This window comes from Schistocerca piceifrons, chromosome 1, assembly GCF_021461385.2.
Source record: "Schistocerca piceifrons isolate TAMUIC-IGC-003096 chromosome 1, iqSchPice1.1, whole genome shotgun sequence".
NCBI classification, from domain to species: Eukaryota; Metazoa; Arthropoda; class Insecta; order Orthoptera; family Acrididae; genus Schistocerca; species Schistocerca piceifrons.
The window spans coordinates 1,142,795,799-1,142,817,682 of NC_060138.1; the positions used below are offsets into that span (position 1 = coordinate 1,142,795,799).

General features: G+C 43.9%; 1 protein-coding gene across 2 annotated transcripts in view; it reads left to right on the forward strand.

Moving 5' to 3' along the window:
• Positions 1-21,884, forward strand: part of LOC124780881 (short-chain dehydrogenase/reductase family 9C member 7-like) — a 172,440-nt gene that overhangs the window by 33,628 nt on the left and 116,928 nt on the right. For both annotated transcript variants that reach the window (XM_047253812.1, XM_047253813.1), the window contains exon 2: positions 8,999-9,162. In XM_047253812.1, the coding sequence (XP_047109768.1) occupies positions 8,999-9,162 (164 nt within the window). The remainder of the gene's footprint in view (positions 1-8,998; positions 9,163-21,884) is intronic.

A 21,884-nucleotide genomic window follows, 5' to 3' on the forward strand; every position in this document is an offset into this window, starting at 1 on the left:
GTTATAAGTTTCGACACTATTATGTACCCACATAATCTACAGCGTTCATCTTTAGCACCACATTTTAAAAGCTTTTGTCTGTGTTATTCATTGCCCAAGTTTCACTCCAGTCAAGTACTTTCACAAAAGACATGTAACACTTAGCTTGTTTGCAACAAGACAAGTACCAACAAGCACAGTATGATGACGGCAACTGGAGTGCCACGGACTCTCAGGAAGGCGACCAGAGTTGGGGCTTCTTTGGACACGGCAGCAGAGGGCGTCGCGCTGATGGTGCTGCGCACAGCGACATCACTCGGGACGCAGTAGTGGGTCATCTTTTCAGACGACTCGCGTTTCTGCGAGCGTCACCATGGATGTAGCCGTGTATGAAGTCTCGAAGGAGCTACGAATGTTGCTGGATTACACCTGCCACCTTCATATGTTCCCACCACCTGGCATGGTTCTCTAAAGTGCCAATGACTCCACAAAACGATCGCCTCTGATTCGTACGTCCTGTTACATGGATAGCAGCCGGATTTATAATGTGTCCACGCACATCGGAGTGTCGTGTGTTTGTGGCGTTATCTTTCAATAAGATAAACCAAGGCTGCATGCTGTCCTGACTTACTTCCATACACACGGTGTTCCACAGTTGCACCAACCGTACTTTCTCGAGATGTCTCAACCACAGGCAACATCTGGCCATGGGTTACTAAGAGACTGACCAGCCACCACTCGGCAGCCGCTACGACTGAGCCTTAAGGAGGATGGAACAATGGCCGTCCTGTCATCCAGGCTCAGTTCGACAGGATGCCCAGCTGAATTAGAGTCACAGTTACTGCTGGAGGTGGCTAATTTGTGTACTAATTTCTCACCAGATTAACAAATAAGTCAAATAATGTATTCTACCTATTATACCGTTCTGACACAATTTTATTCAACTCGCCGCTTTTCATAAATCAGAGATAGAGTGCAGTCAGTGGATCTATGCCAAATCGAGTGCTTCAGAAGAGAAATACTTTTTTGAACTATTACTCTACGTAATAGAAGTTGGTTCTGGTGTAACATGGCAGTCACTTTCGGCCTCTACACAAAATTGCTTGAAATTATCTGTTTCTTTTCAAGTGTATCCTTTTACGTATATTCACTTTATCAGCGTTCATCGTGTGGTTAAGTTTTCTCATTTAGTTTCTAATTTAGAAATTATTCCCAGCTTTGCTAACTCATCTGGGAAGGGAGATTATAGGTTTCAGCATAGTGTGATACGAGACCACTGCTCTTCTTAATTTTAACACTTTCTTTTAGAAATGCCTTTTGAAGGAGATGGGGCAAAGCATGACGAACTACCTCACTTCTGATCACTAGTTTCACTTAAAAGGCAATATTTTAATTACAATTTGTTAATTACAATATCAATACAGATATATCAGTAACTTTCATCATACTTTCCTAAGACGAAATCCAATAGTAGTTTGTAATTGTCTGATCAAACGGAATCGTTCGATGTAAATCATATAACATTTTATTACATTTTTGTTTTGAGATTTCAGTAGTGCTCTTTGTTTTTTTATGTTTAAGCTCTTTCCGACCAAATCAACCCGGTCCAATCAAAAACATTATAAACAGAATTTTGCATACGATCAGAACTGACACTTTGTGGCGGATTCCCAATGTTCAGTTGGATACACTGAAGTATCTCTACTGTAATCGTCGAGATAACTTAAATAAATGGGAAAAACAGCGCCATCCCAATTAACATGAGCTCACGAAAAAGACATTATTCCGTACAGGACATCAGATTGGAATATTGGCTACCTTACACAGGACCAGACCGAGCGAGCTGGTGCAGTGGTCAGCACACTGGACTCGCATTCTGGAGGACGATGTCTCAGACTCGCATCTGGCCATCCTGATTTTGGTTTTCTGTGACTTCCCTAAATCGCTTTAGGCAAATGCTGGGATGGTTCCTTTGAAACAACCTTCTCTAATTCGATGGGACCCATGACGCCGCTGTTTGGTCCCTTTCCCCAAATCAACCAACCAACCACAGGACCAAATCAGGTAATGGTTAACATTGTGGGCCGAAATAAGAAGGAGATCACCTACAGTTCTATAACACACCAGCTTTGGTGGATGACAGGTAGACCAGACATTGTAGGAAGAACAAGTATGCAACAACAGGATATGGGTTTCGTCATAAAACATGTGTTAACAACAAATCCCACGAACTGACTGAACAGAGTAAACGTGTGTTATGTGACAAAGGCGTGAAAAATACCGCATTGTGATGTGTACAAATAGAACAAAAACTATAACAGCCTTTAGCAAAGACTAAAAGATCTTGTAAAAAAGCTTTTAAAAAACTTGTGTATTAATGAACTTTTCTCATTCATTAAATAAATAACTTAAATCTACATGATATTTAATTTGTATAATAAGACACGTCGTAATTCTGATATACGGTTTGTCTGGCGCCATGTGATTGATGTCTTGATGTCACTAACCACTGAAATAAAAGCAGCAGCATTAGAGCTGAAGCGACTCTTTCTCGTTTGCAGTAGCACTTGCTTGAGAGGTTGTTGTGGTCATCCTAGCAGATGCTTTAACACACGACAGTTATGCGTAAGCTTGCAAGATGGCGCTGCATTGTTTTTACCTGAGTGAGGATGGTAACACTGTTTCCTAGACTGAAGATGTCAACACTGATTACTGAGGCTGCAAGCCTCTCCAGTCGTTCAGCGCATCCATCTCATGTTGTTTGTGAACAGAGCAAGTACGTACGATTATTCAAAGTGTTCCTTCATTCTTTATAAAGCTAAAATATCAATTCGAACATGCATATGAAGCCGTGGACCTGCATCCTGGACGACAAAATAGGGTGCAAGGAACACCCAAGAGAGCTGAGGATTTCGGACTTAACACTGCCAGAAAAAATGGATCACCCTCAACAACTGCGTTCATTGGCACCAGGGCATAGTATGTGGATACGGAGGGGTTATAGTGCTAGTGATCATTTGTCACGGTCATCAGCGACTGGATTCCACTCAGGAGGACTGTCTGTGTACCCTCTGTTTTGACTCTGCAGCCAGTAACTGTGCTGAGTTTAGAGATAAGCACTCTTTGGAACATTGATTATAGGGTACAACCATGCCCCACAGACGAGAAAGTACTCCCATTTCAATGGTGCCGTATCATGGATCTGCAGGAAGCAGGCTGGACGTATTGAAGGATTGCAGCACATATTGGGCCTGTGCCGATGACCGTGACAAATGATCACTAACACTACAACCCTCCACATGCACATACTATGCCCTGGTGCCATTGAACACAGTCGTTGAGGGTGATGCATTTTTTTCGGCAGTGTTAACTCCCCAATCCGTAGCTCTAGTGGATGTATCTTGCTGCCTATTTTGTCGTCCAGGATACAGGTCCACGACTTCATATGTATGTTGGAGCTGATATTTTATCTTCATAAAGAACAAAGAAACACTTTAAATAATCTTACATGTTTAATCTGTTCACAGACAACATGAGATGGATGCCGTGATCGACTGCAGAGGATTGCTGCCTCAGTGAGTCAGTGTTGCAACCTTCGCTCTGGGCAATAGCGTTGTCATCTTCACTCTGTGCAAAAACAACGCAGCGCCGTCTTGGAAGATTAAGCATCACTGTACCGGTGGCGCGTCGCTGCTTAGAGCAGTGGTCTGTGGAACATTCCCGGACTCATAGGCCAAGTTCTTCAAATGGTTCAAATGGCTCTGACCACTATGGGACTTAATATCTGAGGTCATCAGTCCCTTAGAACTTAGAACTACTTAAACCTACCTAACCTAAGAACATCACACACATCCATATCCGAGCCAGGTTTCGAACCTGCGACCGTAGCGGTCACGCGGTTCCAGACTGAAGCGCCTATAACCGCTCGGCCACAGCGGCTGGCAGGCCAGGTTCTGCACGTCACGAAGTACAAGTGCATATCAAGATCGACGTATTATGCGAGCAGTGGTGACCCACCGAACATCATCCAGGGACGAAATCCGGACACATGTTACACCTGTTGTGTCATCAGTTACCACTGGGAACCAGCTGCTAGCAGCAGGACTAAGATCACGTGTTTGATCTATAAGTATCGAATAAGTTTGACCTGAAGTAGGAGTGAAAGAGCTTCATCCAACTCTAGGTCACAGTACAGTGCAGCAGACTTCTACCAAAGAAACTCAGTGTAGGTCTGTAACAAAGGAGAATAGGAAGAAAACAGTCTTGCTGCTAGGCAGTAGCCATTAGAAGAGAGCAGGCCAGATGGTACAGAACAAATTAGGAACAGGATACCAGGTCACAAGTATTGTGTAGCCAAGCCAGGTGACTGAGGACATATGGAATTTGTGTGAAGGGCTTGGGAGATAGGATCAGATTGTTGTAATCGGTGAAGCAGGGAAAAGCCTGGGTAAGAACAATATTGGAAGCATTAGGGGTGACCTGGATGAAACAGGAGAAGAAACCACACACACAAATGTGAGTCTTGTGTCTTGTGGAGGTCCTGCGGTGCCACGACCAGTGCTGGGCTAACACTGCAGTGAGCCGCACGAACACTGAGTTGAGCAGGCAGCTGATGAATGGAACGAAATCTCGTACGAGTGCAGTGCCTGTTGCTACAGATGGGAAATGGCGGTATACTAGATACAGCCTACAGAGAATGATAGGTTGGTTGAGCTTATTGCAGACAGTATACAGGAGGCCCACCATCACACAAAGCAAGATCCTTGTGTTTACTGGTGTCAGAGACGCACCTTTTTGGGTTATAATCAGGATTCAGACACCCTATTTCCAAAAAAGTGAAAATAACAAAATGGCTCTTAGCACTAAGGGACTTAACTTCTGAGGTCATCAGTCCCCTGAAAATAACAGAAGAGCCCTACAAAAAAGTAACATTACCTTATTTAATTAAAATATTAGAGAACTGAGTAGTAAGGTAGAAAAGCTTCTTGTCTGTTTGGTAAATTTAGAAAGCACTGAAAAGATACACATCCTTTTCCTATGTGAGCACCGTATAACCACACAAGGTTGCATAAGTTAGGTATACAAGATTACACTTTAGCAGCTTACTCATGTAGAACTAATATCGGAAAAGCAGGAGTTGTTACATATATTGAGACAGAACACAAGTTCAGGAACGTTGAGACCAGTAGATTTTCTAGTGATCAGCACATACATGTCTGCACTTGTGAACAGATACTGAAAAATAGTTCACTTTTAATTGTACCTGCATACAGATCCCCACTGGGAAATTTTGAGCGTTTTATGATTAATCTGGATTCCATACTATGGTATCTGTCAGGCAGCAGCAAGCAGTTAATAGTCTGTGGTGACTACAGTGTAGATTTGCTAAAGGATTCTGGTACGAAGAGCGATCTGGAAACCTTAATTGGATCTTATAATTTTATCTCAGTAATTACCTTTCCAACACTGGTGGATACAGACAGTAGGAATCTAATTGATAATGTTTTCCTCGGTGAAATTCAAAGCAATACAGCAACTGCTCACCCAGTAGCACATGCTCTCTCTGATCATGATGCAGATTTAGTTAGGATAAATAACATATTGCCTTACAGTATGGATATTACTCTGTGGAAATCAGTTAGAATAATTAAAGGCTACAGGACAAAAGTTTTTAAGGATAGTTTACAAGAAATGACGTGGGATGAAATGATGAATTCAGATCGTTATTTGAAAAAGGACATTAAATAGAGATGTAACAAAAAACGTATATTACTAGAAGAATTAAAGTATCTTGGAAAACGGAAACATATCCACTGGCGAGAACAAGTAGAAATGCTGCACTACTACACAAACTACTCAAAATTACTAAGAGAATTTATTAAAAAATCAAGGAACATGCACACTATGCAAGAAATCAGTAGTTTCGACAACAGACTTAAGGCTATATGGAACACATGAAACGAAACACAGGACAACCAGCCTCAGAACAAGATAACGTTGCTCTTGAAGCGAATGGAAATACTATAAATGATGAATCACAGGTAGCAAATATATTTAAAAATCATTTCTTAAATATAGAGTAGACAGCATAAGGACGAAAAATTCAAGATAAGACTCACAGCAGTATGATGAAAAGGTAACTCTCATAAAATTCAATCATACGAATGTATCACCAACTTCTTTTCAAATTAAGAAAATTACACATTGTCACAAAAATAAATGCTCATTTGGTTTTGATTGTGTTTCCAATAGAGCACTATAGATTCAGTCCCATACAACAAGCCAGGTCTCAACTTAAATATGTAATGCATCACTAACTCAAGGCATTTTTCCACAGAGACTGAAAAATACCATTGTTAAACATCTCTTCAAGAAAAGTAATAAGAGAGATGTCAATAACTACAGGCCCGCTGCACTGCTCACATAATTTTCCAAAATATTTGAGAAGATGGTCTACTCTAGAATAGTTTCTCACATTAGCAACACTAATGGCCTCATAAAATCACAGTTTGGGTTTCAGAAGAGTTACTCCACTGAGACTGCCATTTATAATTCCACTCACGAGATTTTAGAAGCATTAAATAATAAAATGGCGCTGGCTGGTATTTTCTGCTACCTGCAATTAACTGTGTGAATCACAGTGTTCTCTTAAAAAGTTAAAATTTTATGGAATTTACGGAATAGCCAACCAATGGATAATGTCATACCTAACCAAAAGAATACAGAAATTTGTACTTAGTAATTCAACCAGTATTGTCTGGGGACGTAATTCTGACTGGGGAGAACTCGTACCTGAGGTTCCCCAAGGCTCAATATTGTTCCTCATATCCGTAAATGATCATCCATCTAATATACAACAAGCGGTATTGGTTCATTTCGCATATGATACTAGTATAACAATCAATCCTAGCCTATATGCAGTAGCGGAAGAAATGGTAAACAATGTTCTTAAAAGTATCATTGACTGGTTTTCTGCGAATGGTCTGACTCTTAATTTTATAAAGAGACAACATCTTCAGTTATGCACATCTAGGGATACTACAGCAATGGTATGTCTAACACATGGTGAGGAAATAATAAGTAATGTCGAAACTTCAGAATTCTTAGTTGTATATACTCATGAGAGGTGTAACGGGATAAAGCGCATTTTCGAACTTCTAAAACAACTAAGTACAGCCACATTTGTACTTAGAATCATAGCAAACCTTGGGGAGAGACAAATCAGTAGGTTGACATATTTTGTATAATTTCATTCAGCGATCTCATATGGAATAAAGTTCTGGGGTAACTCATCTTTAAGAATGAAAGTCTTCATTGCTCAAAAAAGTGCTGTGAGAATAATACATGGTATTCACCCACAATCATGTTGTAGACATCCGTTTAAGGACTTGGGCATTCTGTCTACTGCTTCACAGCATATTTCCCATTAAGTATGTTGTAAATAATCCATTACAGTGCAAAAGGAACAATGATGTACATAATTAAGACACTGGAAGGAAACAGACATTCAGTACTCCACGTTAAGGTTATCCTTCACACAAAAAAGGGTGCCCAATGTTGCAACAAAAAATTTTTGTCAGTTAGCCGATGATACAAAGTATCTGACAGTTAGTGAAGCAAAATTTGAAAAAAAAGCTGAAGAAGTTTCTCCTCGAAAGCTCCTTATATTTTTAGAAGAATTTCTGTTATTTTAATGTGTATAAGGTTGTGGGTAAGGATTACAAATTCACACCTCTACATTTAAAAAAATAAAGTAAAATAAACTTATTAATGTTCAGCATGTACTCAATATATACATAAATTTCCTATATGAATGTAAAATGACTCATTCCACCTCATTACGATATATCATGCAAAATGATCGACAGAACATGAAACTAACTAACTAACTATCCTCCAGCCAGGCTACCACTGACACCATGACACCACCAAGCGAGACTACTCTGATTTTGTGATAGAGTTGACTGGAAAGTGCAGTCCCTCTTCTTCAATGATGTGAGTAGGTCTTGTCTGTATGTGAGTGATAGCCATACAGTGTACAGTATAGATGTGGTGAATGGCACAGTCTGAATTGCATTTGCCCGTGATACAAAGGTCCCACCATCCATCCTGAAATTCATGGGGTGGGGGCCATCATCACCTACAACCAGTGGTCTCATTTGGTGTTTTTGAGGGTGTGTGAAACAGTGTTTGCAACATTGAACAGGTTGTTATCCACGTGCTGCTGCCATTTCTTCGACAGGAATGTAATGTGCCTATACAGCATGACAACACCTGCCCACATACAGCTGCTATGATGCAGTGCTCTCTTCATGGGGTAAAACATTTGGCCTGGCCCACATGAGCACCACATGTCTCATCAATCAAACACGTATAACATGCGATGAAGTGAGTGGTTACTCGATCTCAACAGCCTGGAAGAACCATTGTTGAACTGCAACAAAAGGTGCACGATGCTTGAGATAGTCATGGGATGCCATTCGGCATCTTATTGGGCATTTGTATGTGAGAATACACACATACTTTGCCGCCAGAGGGTAGAGGGGGGATGTTGGGAGGGGAGATACACTATGCATTGATGAGACTGTTCGGGCAACCTTTACTGTGATATATGTGTTTCATTTGGTCTGAATTTGTTATCATCTTCTTCTACAATGATGAACTACCTGCACATCAATTATCAATAAAATGACCTTGTCCTTCAGAGGGTGCATTTTTTTCTGGCAGTGTATAATACTAGTGGAGGCTCAAGTTAATGCCTAATAAAATAAACAGCAAGCAGATCTTATTGCACAGACACAGTAAATAAAATTTTATTCCTTGCTGTCCTTTGTGATGTTGGAGTTTCAGTGGCTAGCAGTGTATCACGACATAGGAAGAGACACTGGGAAGAGTTTCGTAAGAAGTGTAGTGGGGGTGAGAAGGGCACAGTCAACAAACCCCATTTGAGGTTGTCTGAATACTGAATGTAGGCCTGCAAGCCAAGCAGGAGGCTGGCTGACACCGTCACATGTTGCAGCGAGGCGTGCGGGTTGGCATGGTGGTGCTGGTCGTGGTCTTGCCAGCTGGTGGGCGCCGCCGCGCTGCTGGGGCTGGCCGCCTGGCTACTCACCATCGCCCTCGACCTCTTCCACCCTCTGCGTCTGGTCGACCGCCTGCACCAGCGGGTCGTGCTCATCACGGGTGAGTCACCTCACAGCTTACAGCTCTGTATGCACAGGCTCTTCCTCCCGTGGTGATACATTGGAGTTTGAGTGTATAATGCAAGAGGACTCACTGACCTTCCCTTATTTCCACTCACAATAATTGGACAGAACAAATTATATGGTGTAGGTGTTTATTAGAATAAACTTTACAACATGCACAGACAGTGTTCCAACTGCGGCTCCTGGCTTAGCAGGGAGACATGTACGCCCACCCGCTACGCGGTCTCGAAGCTACCTGCCCGGCTGTTACAATGGTGGCTAATCTTACCTGTGCACACAAAGTACCTGGGAGATCCACTTCTGCATGTAGGTTGCAAGATCTCCCAACAGGGAGCAGACTATACTGGACAGCCTGACCTGCCCAGTTTGGAAGCTGCCACTAGATGGCAATTGGAGTGAGTTGCAGAGTCCAAACATACTCTCACTCTAAAACGAGTTTTCTCATTTTACAAGTAACCATAATTTTAACAAACAACAAAACCAAAACAATGAAACCAATAAAGATATAACTAAACACAATATCAATGCACATAAAACATTTGGGATGCCCACACCACCAAACACCACTGTCACACTGTATGTGAAACACTATGGGTACTAACATGTAGGACACAAAACAACAAAGTATTAATATCATATTGCATGAAAATCAGTACTAACAGCAGTCATTCCACAAGGAAACATCCACAGCCTCTCAAGCTGATCTTATGTATTTGCTAGTGGGCCTGTACCATGTACCATTGCACAGATCTCAGGGAACCCTTAACTGATTCAGTGCTTAGGCAGGGGACACAGTTTTGCTATAGGCATCTTCATATGCCCATTAGCAGTTCTCACTCTCACCACAAGCACACACTTATCAGGACCAGGGAACAGCTGGTCAATGACACCCAGCCTCCACACCAAGGGAGGCAAGTTATCCTCCTTGACCAGCATATGATCGCCGATCTGGGGTTGCCACGCTCCTTCCGATGCCAATTTCCTGCGTTGCTGTGTGCACCACCTCTTCCAAAAGGACTGATGCAACCGCTGTACAAGTTGCCATCTGTGCAACCTGTTGGCAGGAACGTCAAGGACAGAGGGTTCGGGATGAGCACACAGGGGCTGGCCAATTAGGAAATGACCAGGAGTGAGAGTGGCAGGCGAATCGAGGTCTTCAGGGAGAAGACAAAATGGCCTTGAATACAAGCATGCTTCTATCTGAATTAAGACAGTGGCCAGTTCTTCAAATGTCAGTACCACATTGCCGATGACACTTTTGAGATGTGACTTCACGCATTTGATTCCTGCCTTCCAGAGTCCACCAAAGTGAGGGGCATGAGGTGGAGTGAACCTCCAACTTTCCCTCTGAGGTTGAAAAATTCACCACAGTAGCATCACTAGAGAAAAAATTGTTTAAGCTCATTGCTGCACCTACAAATGTGGTGCCATTTCACTGTACATTTGAGAAGGTTTCCCTCTTCTTGCAATGAATCTCATGAAGGTGGCCAAAAATGAACTTGTTGCGAAGTCACTAACTAGTTCTAAGTGGATGACCTTGGTTGCCATGCAAATGAATAAAGCAATATAAGCCTTGGTGGTAGCCTTACCCCGTCTTCCACCATTCTTTACAGCAATAGGGCCTGCATAATCTACTCTATACTCTACAGTGCTGGAATGGACGAGACTGGTTTACTCTAGCTGCTGGTAGCTGACCATCAGTTGAACTGTTGTCTTGGACTTAAGCCTAAAGCATTTTAAACATTTCCTGATAACTCCTTTGACTGTGTTATGCCCATTGGGGATCCAAAACCTCCTACGCAACATAGCCATCAAAAGGTGTGAGCCAGTGTGCAACAGATGCAACAGATTTTGATGTTCACAAATTATGAGAATTTTTGTCAAATGATGCTTAGGCGGTATGACAATAGGATGGCGCTCATCATATGGTACATCAGCGTTCATTAATCTCCATCCCACTCATAAAATACCTTCGGCATCAACAAATGGATGCAAATCCCTTAATTTGCTATCATGTGCAATAGGGGAACTGGCCTTCAACAAAGCGATCTCATTACCATATTCACTACGTTGAGCTGTGCCAAAGGCCCTTTTGATAGCGTTTTGGCATTCCTGTGGAGTGATTGGTCCAGTTATCCTGTCTGATTGCTGAAGCCTAGTATTATTAGCAATCCTCAGTGCATAGGCCAAAACTCTGTAAGTTTTCTTGAATGATGAATATTTATGCAGCAGTTCATCATGTTTAATGACTGACACAAAGGATACGTGTATACACCTTCTGTCAGGTCCATCTTCTACACAAATTGGAGTACAGGTGTTCCAGTCAAAGTCGCAAGTGGGCAGTCATGACGGGCCAGACCACCACTGAACAAGTGAACTCAAAGCAGCTTGATTAGTAACACGTGATAAGTGGTCAGCAGGATTAACCTCTGATTTGATATGTCTCCAGTTGGCAACTGAACTCAGTTCCTGGAATTCAGAGACTCTGTTGGCAACAAAAGGCAGCCAACAGAGAACTATTGTGGAGACCATCCACAAATGAATGCCTCCACTATCTATAATGTCTAAGGCATTGGCCCCCTTGTGAATGAGTTGAGCAAGAAGCAAAGCACCACATAATTCCATTCGTGGAAGAGACTGAGTTTTACAGGGGCAACCGGAGATTTGGCTGCAGCCAATGAGACCAACACACTGTTATTGGCAAGAATACATCTGACGTATACACATGCACCATACGCCAACTGTGAAGCATCACAAAAACCATGAATTTCTAATTTAACATACTGGGGACAAGCAATGATCTTCCTGTTAATCAAAATACCATCTAGGGAAGGCAGTTGCACATGAACAGCATTCCATTCATCAGTGAGGTTGGATGGAAGAATTTCAGCCCAATCAAGGCTTAGTTGCCACAAGCTCTGCAAGAACAATTTACATATTAAGACTGCTCGACCTAAAAGCCCCAGTGGGCCATAGATTGATGCTGTTGTAAACAGGACATTGCACATGGTAACCTTTGAGAACTGATGACTCTTCAGCTGTACATGGCACTGGAATGCGTCAGAACCTGGGGTGCCATAATGTCCCTAAAGTTTTTATGGCTTGTTCACCAGTAACAAGGAAAATACGTTTCTCTGTCCTGCACAGGAATTTTTTCCATGACCTTGTGAGTATTTGAACACCATTTCCTCAGTGGAAACCCCCCAGAAGCAAGTAGTTCAGTCAGCTGGGTTTGAAGTTACTAAGCTTCAGTTTCTGTAGCTGATCCACCTAAGAAGTCATCCACATAAAAGCTAGACATGAACACTTGCGATTCCATTGGAAACCTGTTTTGATTTTCCAAAGCCAACTGTCGAAGACATCTGGTAGCAAGGAAGGCAGCAGGAGTGGTTCCATAAGTGAGTGTACACAGTCTATATTCTTGCATCGGTTCAGACGATGATTACCGCCACCGAATTCTCTGTAAGTTCCTATCATTAGGATGGAGAGACACTTGGCGATATATTTTTTGCTATATCAGCTAACAGAGCCACATTAAAGGAGCGAAATTTTATAATACTGGAAAATAAATCTGGCTGGACAGTGGGCCCACCAACAAAATATCATTGAGAGATACTCCATTAGAAGTGGCAGCAGAACCATCAAATACTGCCCTCAACTTAGTAGTGGAGTTGCATTCCTTTAAGACAGTATGATGTGGAAGGTAACACTTTGGACCAAGAATACCTTGAGAATTAGAGACCTCCATGTGCCCCAGTTGAAAATATTCATGCATGAATGCAGCATATTCCTTCTGCAGATTCGATTGCCTTTTAAATCTCCTCTCAAGATGCGCCAATCTCCGAGAGGTTTGTTGTCGTGATTCACCTAAGGGTTTACAGTCAGGTTTCACTGGCAGCCGAACCACAAATCTCCCTTCTTCATCTCATCATGCCATGTGGCGCTGAAGGTGAGCCTCACATATTTCATCCTGCTTACTCATCGTTTTCGTAGACAGTTCCTTTAACTCCCAAAACCTTTGCAGTTTGGCATCTAAATTGTCACCTCTAACAAAGAACGAGTGCACTGTAGAACGAAGCATATTGCATGCGGCTGAAGGCATCCTACTGGACAAAATCCAGCCAAATTTTGTTTCGGTCAGTGAAGGGTGACTTCAGCCTTTCCTTACAAATAACATTAAAGAAAACCTCAGCACCAAGTATTAAATCTACTGTGACAGCCTTGTTGAATTCTGGATCAGCGAGTGGAAGATTACATGGGACATTCCAGGACCTTGTGTCTATCTTGCTCGCTGGTAGATCACTGGTGATATTGTCTACGATAGCCCAAGTGGTTCTAACATGAAAGTCGCTGAGCATAGACTACAGTTCAACATTACAGGTATAAGACACTGAGGCTGCAAAGGCATTGTTTATGCCTTTCACAGGAAACGAATGTTTACTTCGTTTCAGTTTTCATTTCTCTGCCACGCCCTTAGATATATAGGATAGCTGACTCGGACTATCTAGCAGAACTCTGCAAACCTGCTGTCTACCCATGCTATCCTTAATGTCGACAACAGCTGTTGCCAACAAAACATTACAATGGATGTTTGTTTTCCCATCCGTAGCTTGATGGGCTGATTCAGTATTCTGCTCATTCCTCGGATCAGCAGGCTCGTGGAGAAGTATGTTGTGCCTCCCCTTACAGGTCTTACAAGGAGAAATCTTGCATTTAAACGAGAAATGACCAGAGTGGATGCACAAAAAAACAAAGCTTATTTTTTGTCACACATGCCCGCCACTCACCGACATTTAGTGATTGAAACCCCTTACATTTGGTGATAGCATGAGGTTCACTACAGAAATTACATGACCCCTCAGCATCAGCATTAACCAGATGAGCCCTTTTCACATGTCTCATTTGATTTGAATTATTGGCATTTCCTTGGGGATCCTTTGAGGTGCTATCCCTGAACCTGGTCAGGTCAAGGGCCTGACATTTTGTTTTCAAAAAATCTGTCAGTTGATTTAATGTGGTGAATGTCGACGCAGACATCTTTACCTCCCACTCATGACAGAATTTCTTCTGAAAGAATAACTTCATGAAGTGGAACATCAGGTCTGAGAGCTTCTAAGGCCTTCAGATGGCTACATACGTGATTAATTAGTTGCCTATAATCGCTCGTTGCGCCATGGCCGACCGTAGATAAGGCCAACAAAGGCTTAGCATGTCTGGCTGCAATTATTTTTGGGTTATTATACCTCTGCGTAATAAGTCCCCAGGCTATCGATATGTTTCCTACTGTGGCAGGTATATGCTTCACCTCGCAAAGACGAATTAAGGTAATGAAGTTTTTGAACGTCATCAACTGAATTGTTATTCATAATGTGACTCAAAACTGTATCCCTGTAAGATGACCACTTAAGGTAGTCGCCTTCAAAATTTGGCAAGTTAATAGCGGGTAGTTTCAAAGAGCTGACACTGCCTGACAGATTCAAGTCCAAAGACTTCGAAAGCTGGGTGTACCTCTTCATTGAACCCTTGACAGTGGTTTCAACTAAATCCCACGAATCCTCCAATTCTGCCCTGTCTTTTCTATGATCTGCTGATTCGTCTTCAGTTTCCAGCCGTGTTTGAGACGACTCAAAATTAGTCTGAATCCGAGTCAGTCGACTTAATTTTGATTCCAGCATTTCGATGCTGGCGCTGTCCGCAAACCGTACTAAGCTGGCTAAGCGCACGTGAATAGCCTTTGCTACACCTCTCTGCTTGACTAATTTCGTTGGAACTTTAGTAGTGGCAACTATTTATTTACAGCTCGTACAAAATAGATACGTGTTTCAAAGTTTTACTGACCTTCAAAGCAGTCACCAGCATTGTGTATAGCCCGTTGCCAGTGATGAGGAAGTCGTAGGATGCTCTTAGCAGTGCCAGTTGTGTTGATAGTTCGAGCGGCGCGGTCTATTGCCCGACGAATTTGTAGCAGTTCTGAAGCGAATGCCATGAAGGGTTTCCTTCAGTTTAGAAATCGAGTTGAACTTATTAGGGCTTAAGTCAGGGGAGCGCAGAAGGTGGTATAGCACTTAGCAGCCCCATCAGTCAACCAAATCAGTAACAGCTTGCACTGTACGTGCTTGAACATTGTCCTGCAAAATGATTGACAGATCCTGAAGAAAGTGTCAGCAGTTCTGTCTCTAAGCTGGTCGTAGGTTATGTTCCAAAAATGAACAGCATAGAGACAGAAGTGATGACACTTTCTGCAGGACCTGACCATCATTTTGCAGGACAATGCTCAAGCACGTACAGTGCAATCTGTTACTGATTTGGTTGACTGATGGGACTGCTAAGTGCTATACCACCTACTGCACTCCCCTGACTTAAGCCCTCGTAAGTTCAACTCGATTTCTAAACTGAAGGAAACATCCTGAAGAAAGTTTCAATAACTGTGTGTAGTAACGCTTGCCTAAAACGGTAGTTGTGGGTCTCAGAACCCTAGAAACCGGAGTCACAGATGCAATGTTGTATTTGAATGATGGGTCAGTCAGCGGCTGAAACTTTGAACGATTTGGGCATTTCTCATCCATCATACCTTTGCTCAGCTGATATCTGTTTATAGCATATTGTACAATACTCTTTACATCTGTCCATTGATTTTCAAAATTGACAGCACTTTAGATGAATTTTTACTGTCTACCGCTACGGTAATCTGAAATCTGTTTCTTATCGCTTTTTCTAAGCAGAAATATCTTCCTACCTTTCTTTGTGTACCTATTTACACGCATATTCAGTGATGATTTGCGCGAATCACTCCAACGGTGGTAGTCAGATGCTGGATACCATTGTGCATGCACAGAAATTTGCTTACACTTCAGTCACCAGCAGCCACATGCCACCCAAAAAGGGGCCTGCAAAGTCGACGTGTACCCAGTTCCAAGTGTGCTCCAGAACTGGCCAATGGGAAATCTGACTTAGTTGCGCAGCCTTCTTCTGTGTACAGGCCGCTGAAGGAGATCAGTACTGTGATAATTAGCAGCTAGTAGGCACGATGCAATGCCAAAGCACATGCAGCAACGACGGTGTGTGAGGAGTGAGACTGGAGAGACGACAACTTTGCTCTTCTGTGTCAATCATGAAGACGCCTGGACTCAGTTGAGCTGATCTTTCAGCCGAAAACATGGTCGTCACACTGAAGGTGCATAGGGTGGGATGCACCTGGGACCTCCTGTCTGGACTGCTGAAAAGATTATGCAGAAAAGTGGTTCATTGGCCATGGCGGCAGCAACCTCCAATGCCATCAGAGGAAAACCCAGCAAGGCATCGCCCAAAGCAAAGATTAGAACCTTCTGTCGATCGAACTCTGGACTGAGAGCAACCAGCAGCTGCCACAGTGCGTCCGAATTTACAGGCTGGGTTGTAGACCGGTAATGAACTATGATTACTGAGGAGGAAGCCCTTTGTACAACCAGTTAGTAGTCTGTCCCAGTGTCTTAGAGTGAGAGCTGACAAAGGCCACCAAGGGCTTGTGGTCAGTGATGAGTATTGTGTTCAGTGATGAGTAAGAACTTTGCTCCTCACAAGTTAATGTCAAATACTTTAACACTGAAAATGCAAATAGTTACGTTGCACTACAGAAAGAATCTTTGATACATAAGCAGTGGACTTCCCAGTTCCAATGGAACAAAATTGCACCAGTACTATACTGGGATACATTGGCGGTCCAACCAGTGTAAAGAAAGCCAAACAGGAGGTCAACCACAAACACTGCTTGATGGACTGTAAGACCCATTGACTGTGATCAAACCAGACGAACATGATGGCCTTTCGGTGAAGTTAAGTTAAGAGGGCTGCATAAGAAATCTCGTCCAAAAAGAAGCTCATTCAGATTCTTGGGCGCCAGTAAGTTGACAATGTCTGTGCTGTGCTCGTTCGTAGGGACGAGATCATCATCGCTGTGCACATGTCCTAAAAATGCACATTTGAAAGGCCACCTCCAGATGTCGTAAATGCTCGTCTCATGTAGAGATGTCAGTGAGGTAGTTTCCGCAACAGGAAATCTCAAGAATCAACTGCTCCAAGTATCATTGATAAATTTTCTGACACAGACGAAGATCCATAATGAAAGTATAATAGGAGAGGTGGTACTGAGCACCAAGAAATTCCGAGAAGCTGCGTCCATTGGCGTCTGCAGGTATGCATGGCGCAAGTCGATGCCTGAAAAATACTGGCCCCAAATAACTTCTCCGGCCACAGAACTGGATACGAATCCATAACACATTGCGTGTTGACCGTCTGTTTAAAATCTGGTTTCCGAACTACCCATTGCCCATTGCCGATGAAATAGGAAAAAAACGACACCGAGACCCTGCCAACGCCTTAACTCGGCCTTGATCTTGTCGCGCATGACGAAGGGAATATAGCTGAGGGCGACAAAATTTAGATAACACTTATGACGTCAAAATACTGGAGCCTCCGAAAACAATCCTGTGGCTTCCTGACTTTCACAAACTGTTGCCAAAGGGCGTACCCTGCGGCGTATCGAACACATGCGGGCAGTCCTGTTGAACATGCACCAGATCAGAATTGGGGCAGGACCGCCTGACTGCCCACTGAGCAGAAACAGGTGTAGAAGCGGAGGTGCGATGTGATGTTTCATTTGTGGGGTGCTCAACTGTGCGATCATCAGCGCCCGTACAAAGCCCCAATTTTTAAGCAGTCCAATTTTTTCACGATCTAATCTAACCACGTCACGAATGATGATGATGATGATGAAATGACGAGGGCATCACAAACACCCAGTCCCTGGGCAGAGAAAACCCCCAACCTGGCAGGAAATCAAACACGGGGGCCCGTGATCCAGACACAGCAACGCTAGTCACTAGAGCACGAGCTGCGGACGTAGAAGTGAAGAGACACAGAGAACCTGGAAAAACATTTGGAGCGGGGATTACGGCACTTCGATTCATGTGAGCCCACCGCGCCCGACGCGGGCGAAGATGGGCAGTGCCGTGACGTCACTGAACTTGAATCGTCAACACTGGCAACACACGGCGACTCAGCGCAAGGCAAGGCCTCTTGGCTCACACTATGTGTCACCGGGAGCTCTTTACCACGCACATCCGACTTCGCCACCTTCCAGTTCTCGGAAAGTTCGTCTCTTGCTGCTGTCTTACATCCAAGTGATTCCACAATCTTAGCTGAACTGGTCACTCTGGAATTAAGGAAAACGGGAAGGAGTGGGGCCAGAAAACAAATGGTTATTATTGCATGCAAATAACAATTTACTGATAAGTTACAATTTAACTTAAAATCGAAGAAATTAATATCGCAATTTGAATCTTAAGGCCACATTTTAAAATAAATATACTTTTAAGAATAATAATAAGAAGAGGACCAACGACGTAAAAGTTCAGGTGAAATTTGCAATTTAAATCTTAAGGCAACATGCCTACAAGGTTACTCTTTTCAGGCTACTGTAGTCAAACGAAGCCACACTTAATACTCACCTTGTGTAAGGTGCCGCCGCTCCATGGGTGGAAGAGGCGCCTTGAGATGGTAATTTTTAAACAAACGGTCGAATGGCGTATCCGGCAGATCGGTCCAGGGTGAAGCAGATGAACCAGGCTGCGATCAACGTGAAGCGGCAGTCCATACAACCCAATGAACTGCGGTGTCACTAACCAACGATCGGAAGGCCACAGAGTTGCCCCTTTGCACAGCTGGGGGCCCGCACTAGCTGGCTGAAGCGACGAAGGCAGACCTCACCAACTGACCGACACGCCCCACACACCACTCCTCCAACAGCCAATTTCCTGTGTTGGACGGATGTGGCTTTCGAAGACCAACTTGGCTCAAACGGCCCAACTCAGATCTCACATAAGAAACCCAATGCCATAAACAACTCGGCTCTAACCGTGCAACTCCACTGTCTCAGACCTACTGTCTTCCCACTCCGAGACACCACAAAGCCAACCCATCCTCCGACTTCGACCAAAGATGCTTACTGAATAAATAGCATATCAATAGCAAACTCGAGCCAGTGGCGCCAGACAAGACCCAACCGAAGTAAAATATGGCGCCACGGCTCAAGCAACACTGCTGAAGAAGAGTCGGGCATGGTCAGTGACCTAGTTCGAACATCTGGGTCGGGTGTTAGCCAGACGAACATGTCCTTAATTGGCGGATGCGAATACGAGGTGGTACAATGGGAACACTCAAACCGACACAAGCATAAGAGACCTCGCAGGTGGGTGATCCAGGCGCATGCGACTTCCCAAGACACCTATGGTGCTGGTTAAACTGTAACCGTGCCGCCACCAAATGGGTCTGATCACTAAAATACTGCTTGAACAACTTACGAAGTTAAGTTTCTCGCCGTTGGTAGAGGGCTTCAAATTCTGCATGATTTCGTATAATCCTACACTGCTGAACATTAACAAGGCAGCCTTATCAGCTTGACTGACGATACGCCTTGCCCATTAGTGCAGCAGAAACTGGCACAGGTAATTCTCACGCGTTTGCGTAGAGTCATTGAAGTCGGAAGTCGGCGAAACGCGCATCGGGAAGGACGGGGGGGGGGGGGGCGGGGGGGGGGGGGGGGAGGTATGCTTGTCCGCCGGTGCCTGCCCATCAGAGCAGTGTAAGAACTGCTTGGTTAGTTCCTGCATCTACATCTTTTATTGCTACTCCTGCCACCATTGAAAAAATTCCGGGTCCACTATAAAAAAAGCGTCACACGCGTAAGAACGTCAACCTCACGACTTTTATATCTGCACAAGGAGTGACAACGCTGCGAACCGTCACTATCGACATAAAAGGTAACTAATTGAGCCGACATGGCTTGAAACCCGCAAGAGGGAACTACGAGGGTTGTTTTTTAAGTAAGGGCCGTTCGCGCGTATAGTCCCGTAGTTCGCGCGGACGCCGCAACAAGCCACCGCGCCACTTGCCGGCATCCTTCCCGTTCACACTGATGCAAGTTGCAGCTCTGTAGCTGACGTGTGCGCGTCGCTGTGCTACTTTATAATGTTTACGATTATTGAATCGCCCGCCGCGTGTGAGATACGGTCAGTGACGCGTTTTTTGACCGCGAGAAGCCTATCAGCTGCAGAAATTCATCGTCAGTTAACAGAAGTTTATGGCTTGAATGCAATGAGTGAAGGTAAAGTGCGTCAATGGGTTAGAGAGTTTAAAAATGGCGGTCAAAACGTCCATGACGAAGAACGCTCAGGCCGGCCCCCTGTGATCACTGATGATTTGGTGGCTGCAGTCGAAACGAAGATTCGTGAGGACAGAAGATTCACAATTTCCACTCATTCTTTGGAATTTCCACAAGTTTCAAGATCGGTTTTGTACAAAATTGTGTCTGAAAACCTAAACTTTAAGAAACTGTGTTCTCGGTGGGTACCCAGACTCCTCACAGAGGACCACAAAGGGAAGAGATTTGCCACTTCATTGGACTTTTTGATTCGTTACGAGGAAGAAGGGGATGACATGTTGAGTCAAATTGTCACTGGAGATGAAACGTGGGTATCCCATATCACTCCCGAAAGCAAGCGACAATCGATGGAATGGCGACACACAACCTCACCCGTCAAGGTCAAAGCCAAACAGACGCTGTCAAAGCACAAGATTATGGCAACTGTGTTCTGGGACCGGCGCGGTGTTTTGCTAGTGGACTTTATGCCTCGAGGAACTACAATCATCTCAGATGCCTACTGTGCAACTCTAAAGAAGCTCCGCAGAGCAATTCAAAACAAAAGGCGCGGCATACTGACAAAAGTAGTTTTGCTCCTGCACGATAACGCTAGGCCTCACACCTCTCAAAAGACTCGGGATTTGATTCTTTTGGCTGGGCAGTTTTGGACCATGCACCATACAGCCCCGACCTTGCTCCTAGCGATTTTCACCTTTTCCGGTACCTGAAACACCATCTTAGCGGGCAGCGCTTCAGTGACGACGATGAAGTGAAAGCGGCCGTGAATTCTTGGCTGTCGGAGCAGGCGGGAGAATTCTTTGAATAGGGAATTAAAAACTTAGTTGTACGGTATGACAAGTGCTTAAATAAACAAGGCAACTATGTAGAAAAATAGGTAAAAGTGTGTAGAATCAGAAAATAAAAGTTTTTTTACAAAAGTATTTGTATCTTTTTTTAAAAATAAAAACGGCCCTTACTTAAAAAACAACCCTCGTAAATTGAGGTGTGAACCTATCGACGGGGGGGGGGGGGGGGGGGCAAATAGTGCGGATTCCGCATAGAGACGAGTGCGGAGGTAAAAAGAAAAGCATTCAGTGCGAACGAGTCACACTAGCATGCAGAAACAGAGCACGGCACGAGGCGAAAGCAAGGTCCGAAGGAGTTGAAATTAATGTAAGAACTGACGGATCAGCACTATCGCCACTGACAGGTAAACAAACGCCTGGATCAGCGGCTTTGCCCGTGCCACACTTCGCATGTGCCCTCCATACCAGCGTTCTGTCCTATTCCTTCGTGACATCCACGCCAACTCACTTGCATCCTACTCGATATCCACTGGTGGGAATATTAAAATGACATTTCTGGAAAGCGGTTCGTTGTTTCGGGGAAGGGGAACAAACAGCGAGGTCATCGATCCCATCGGATTATGGAAGGATGGGGAAGGAAATCGGCTGTACGCTTTCAAACGAACCATCCCGGAATTTGTCTGAAGCGACTTAGGTAAATCACGCAATACCTAAATC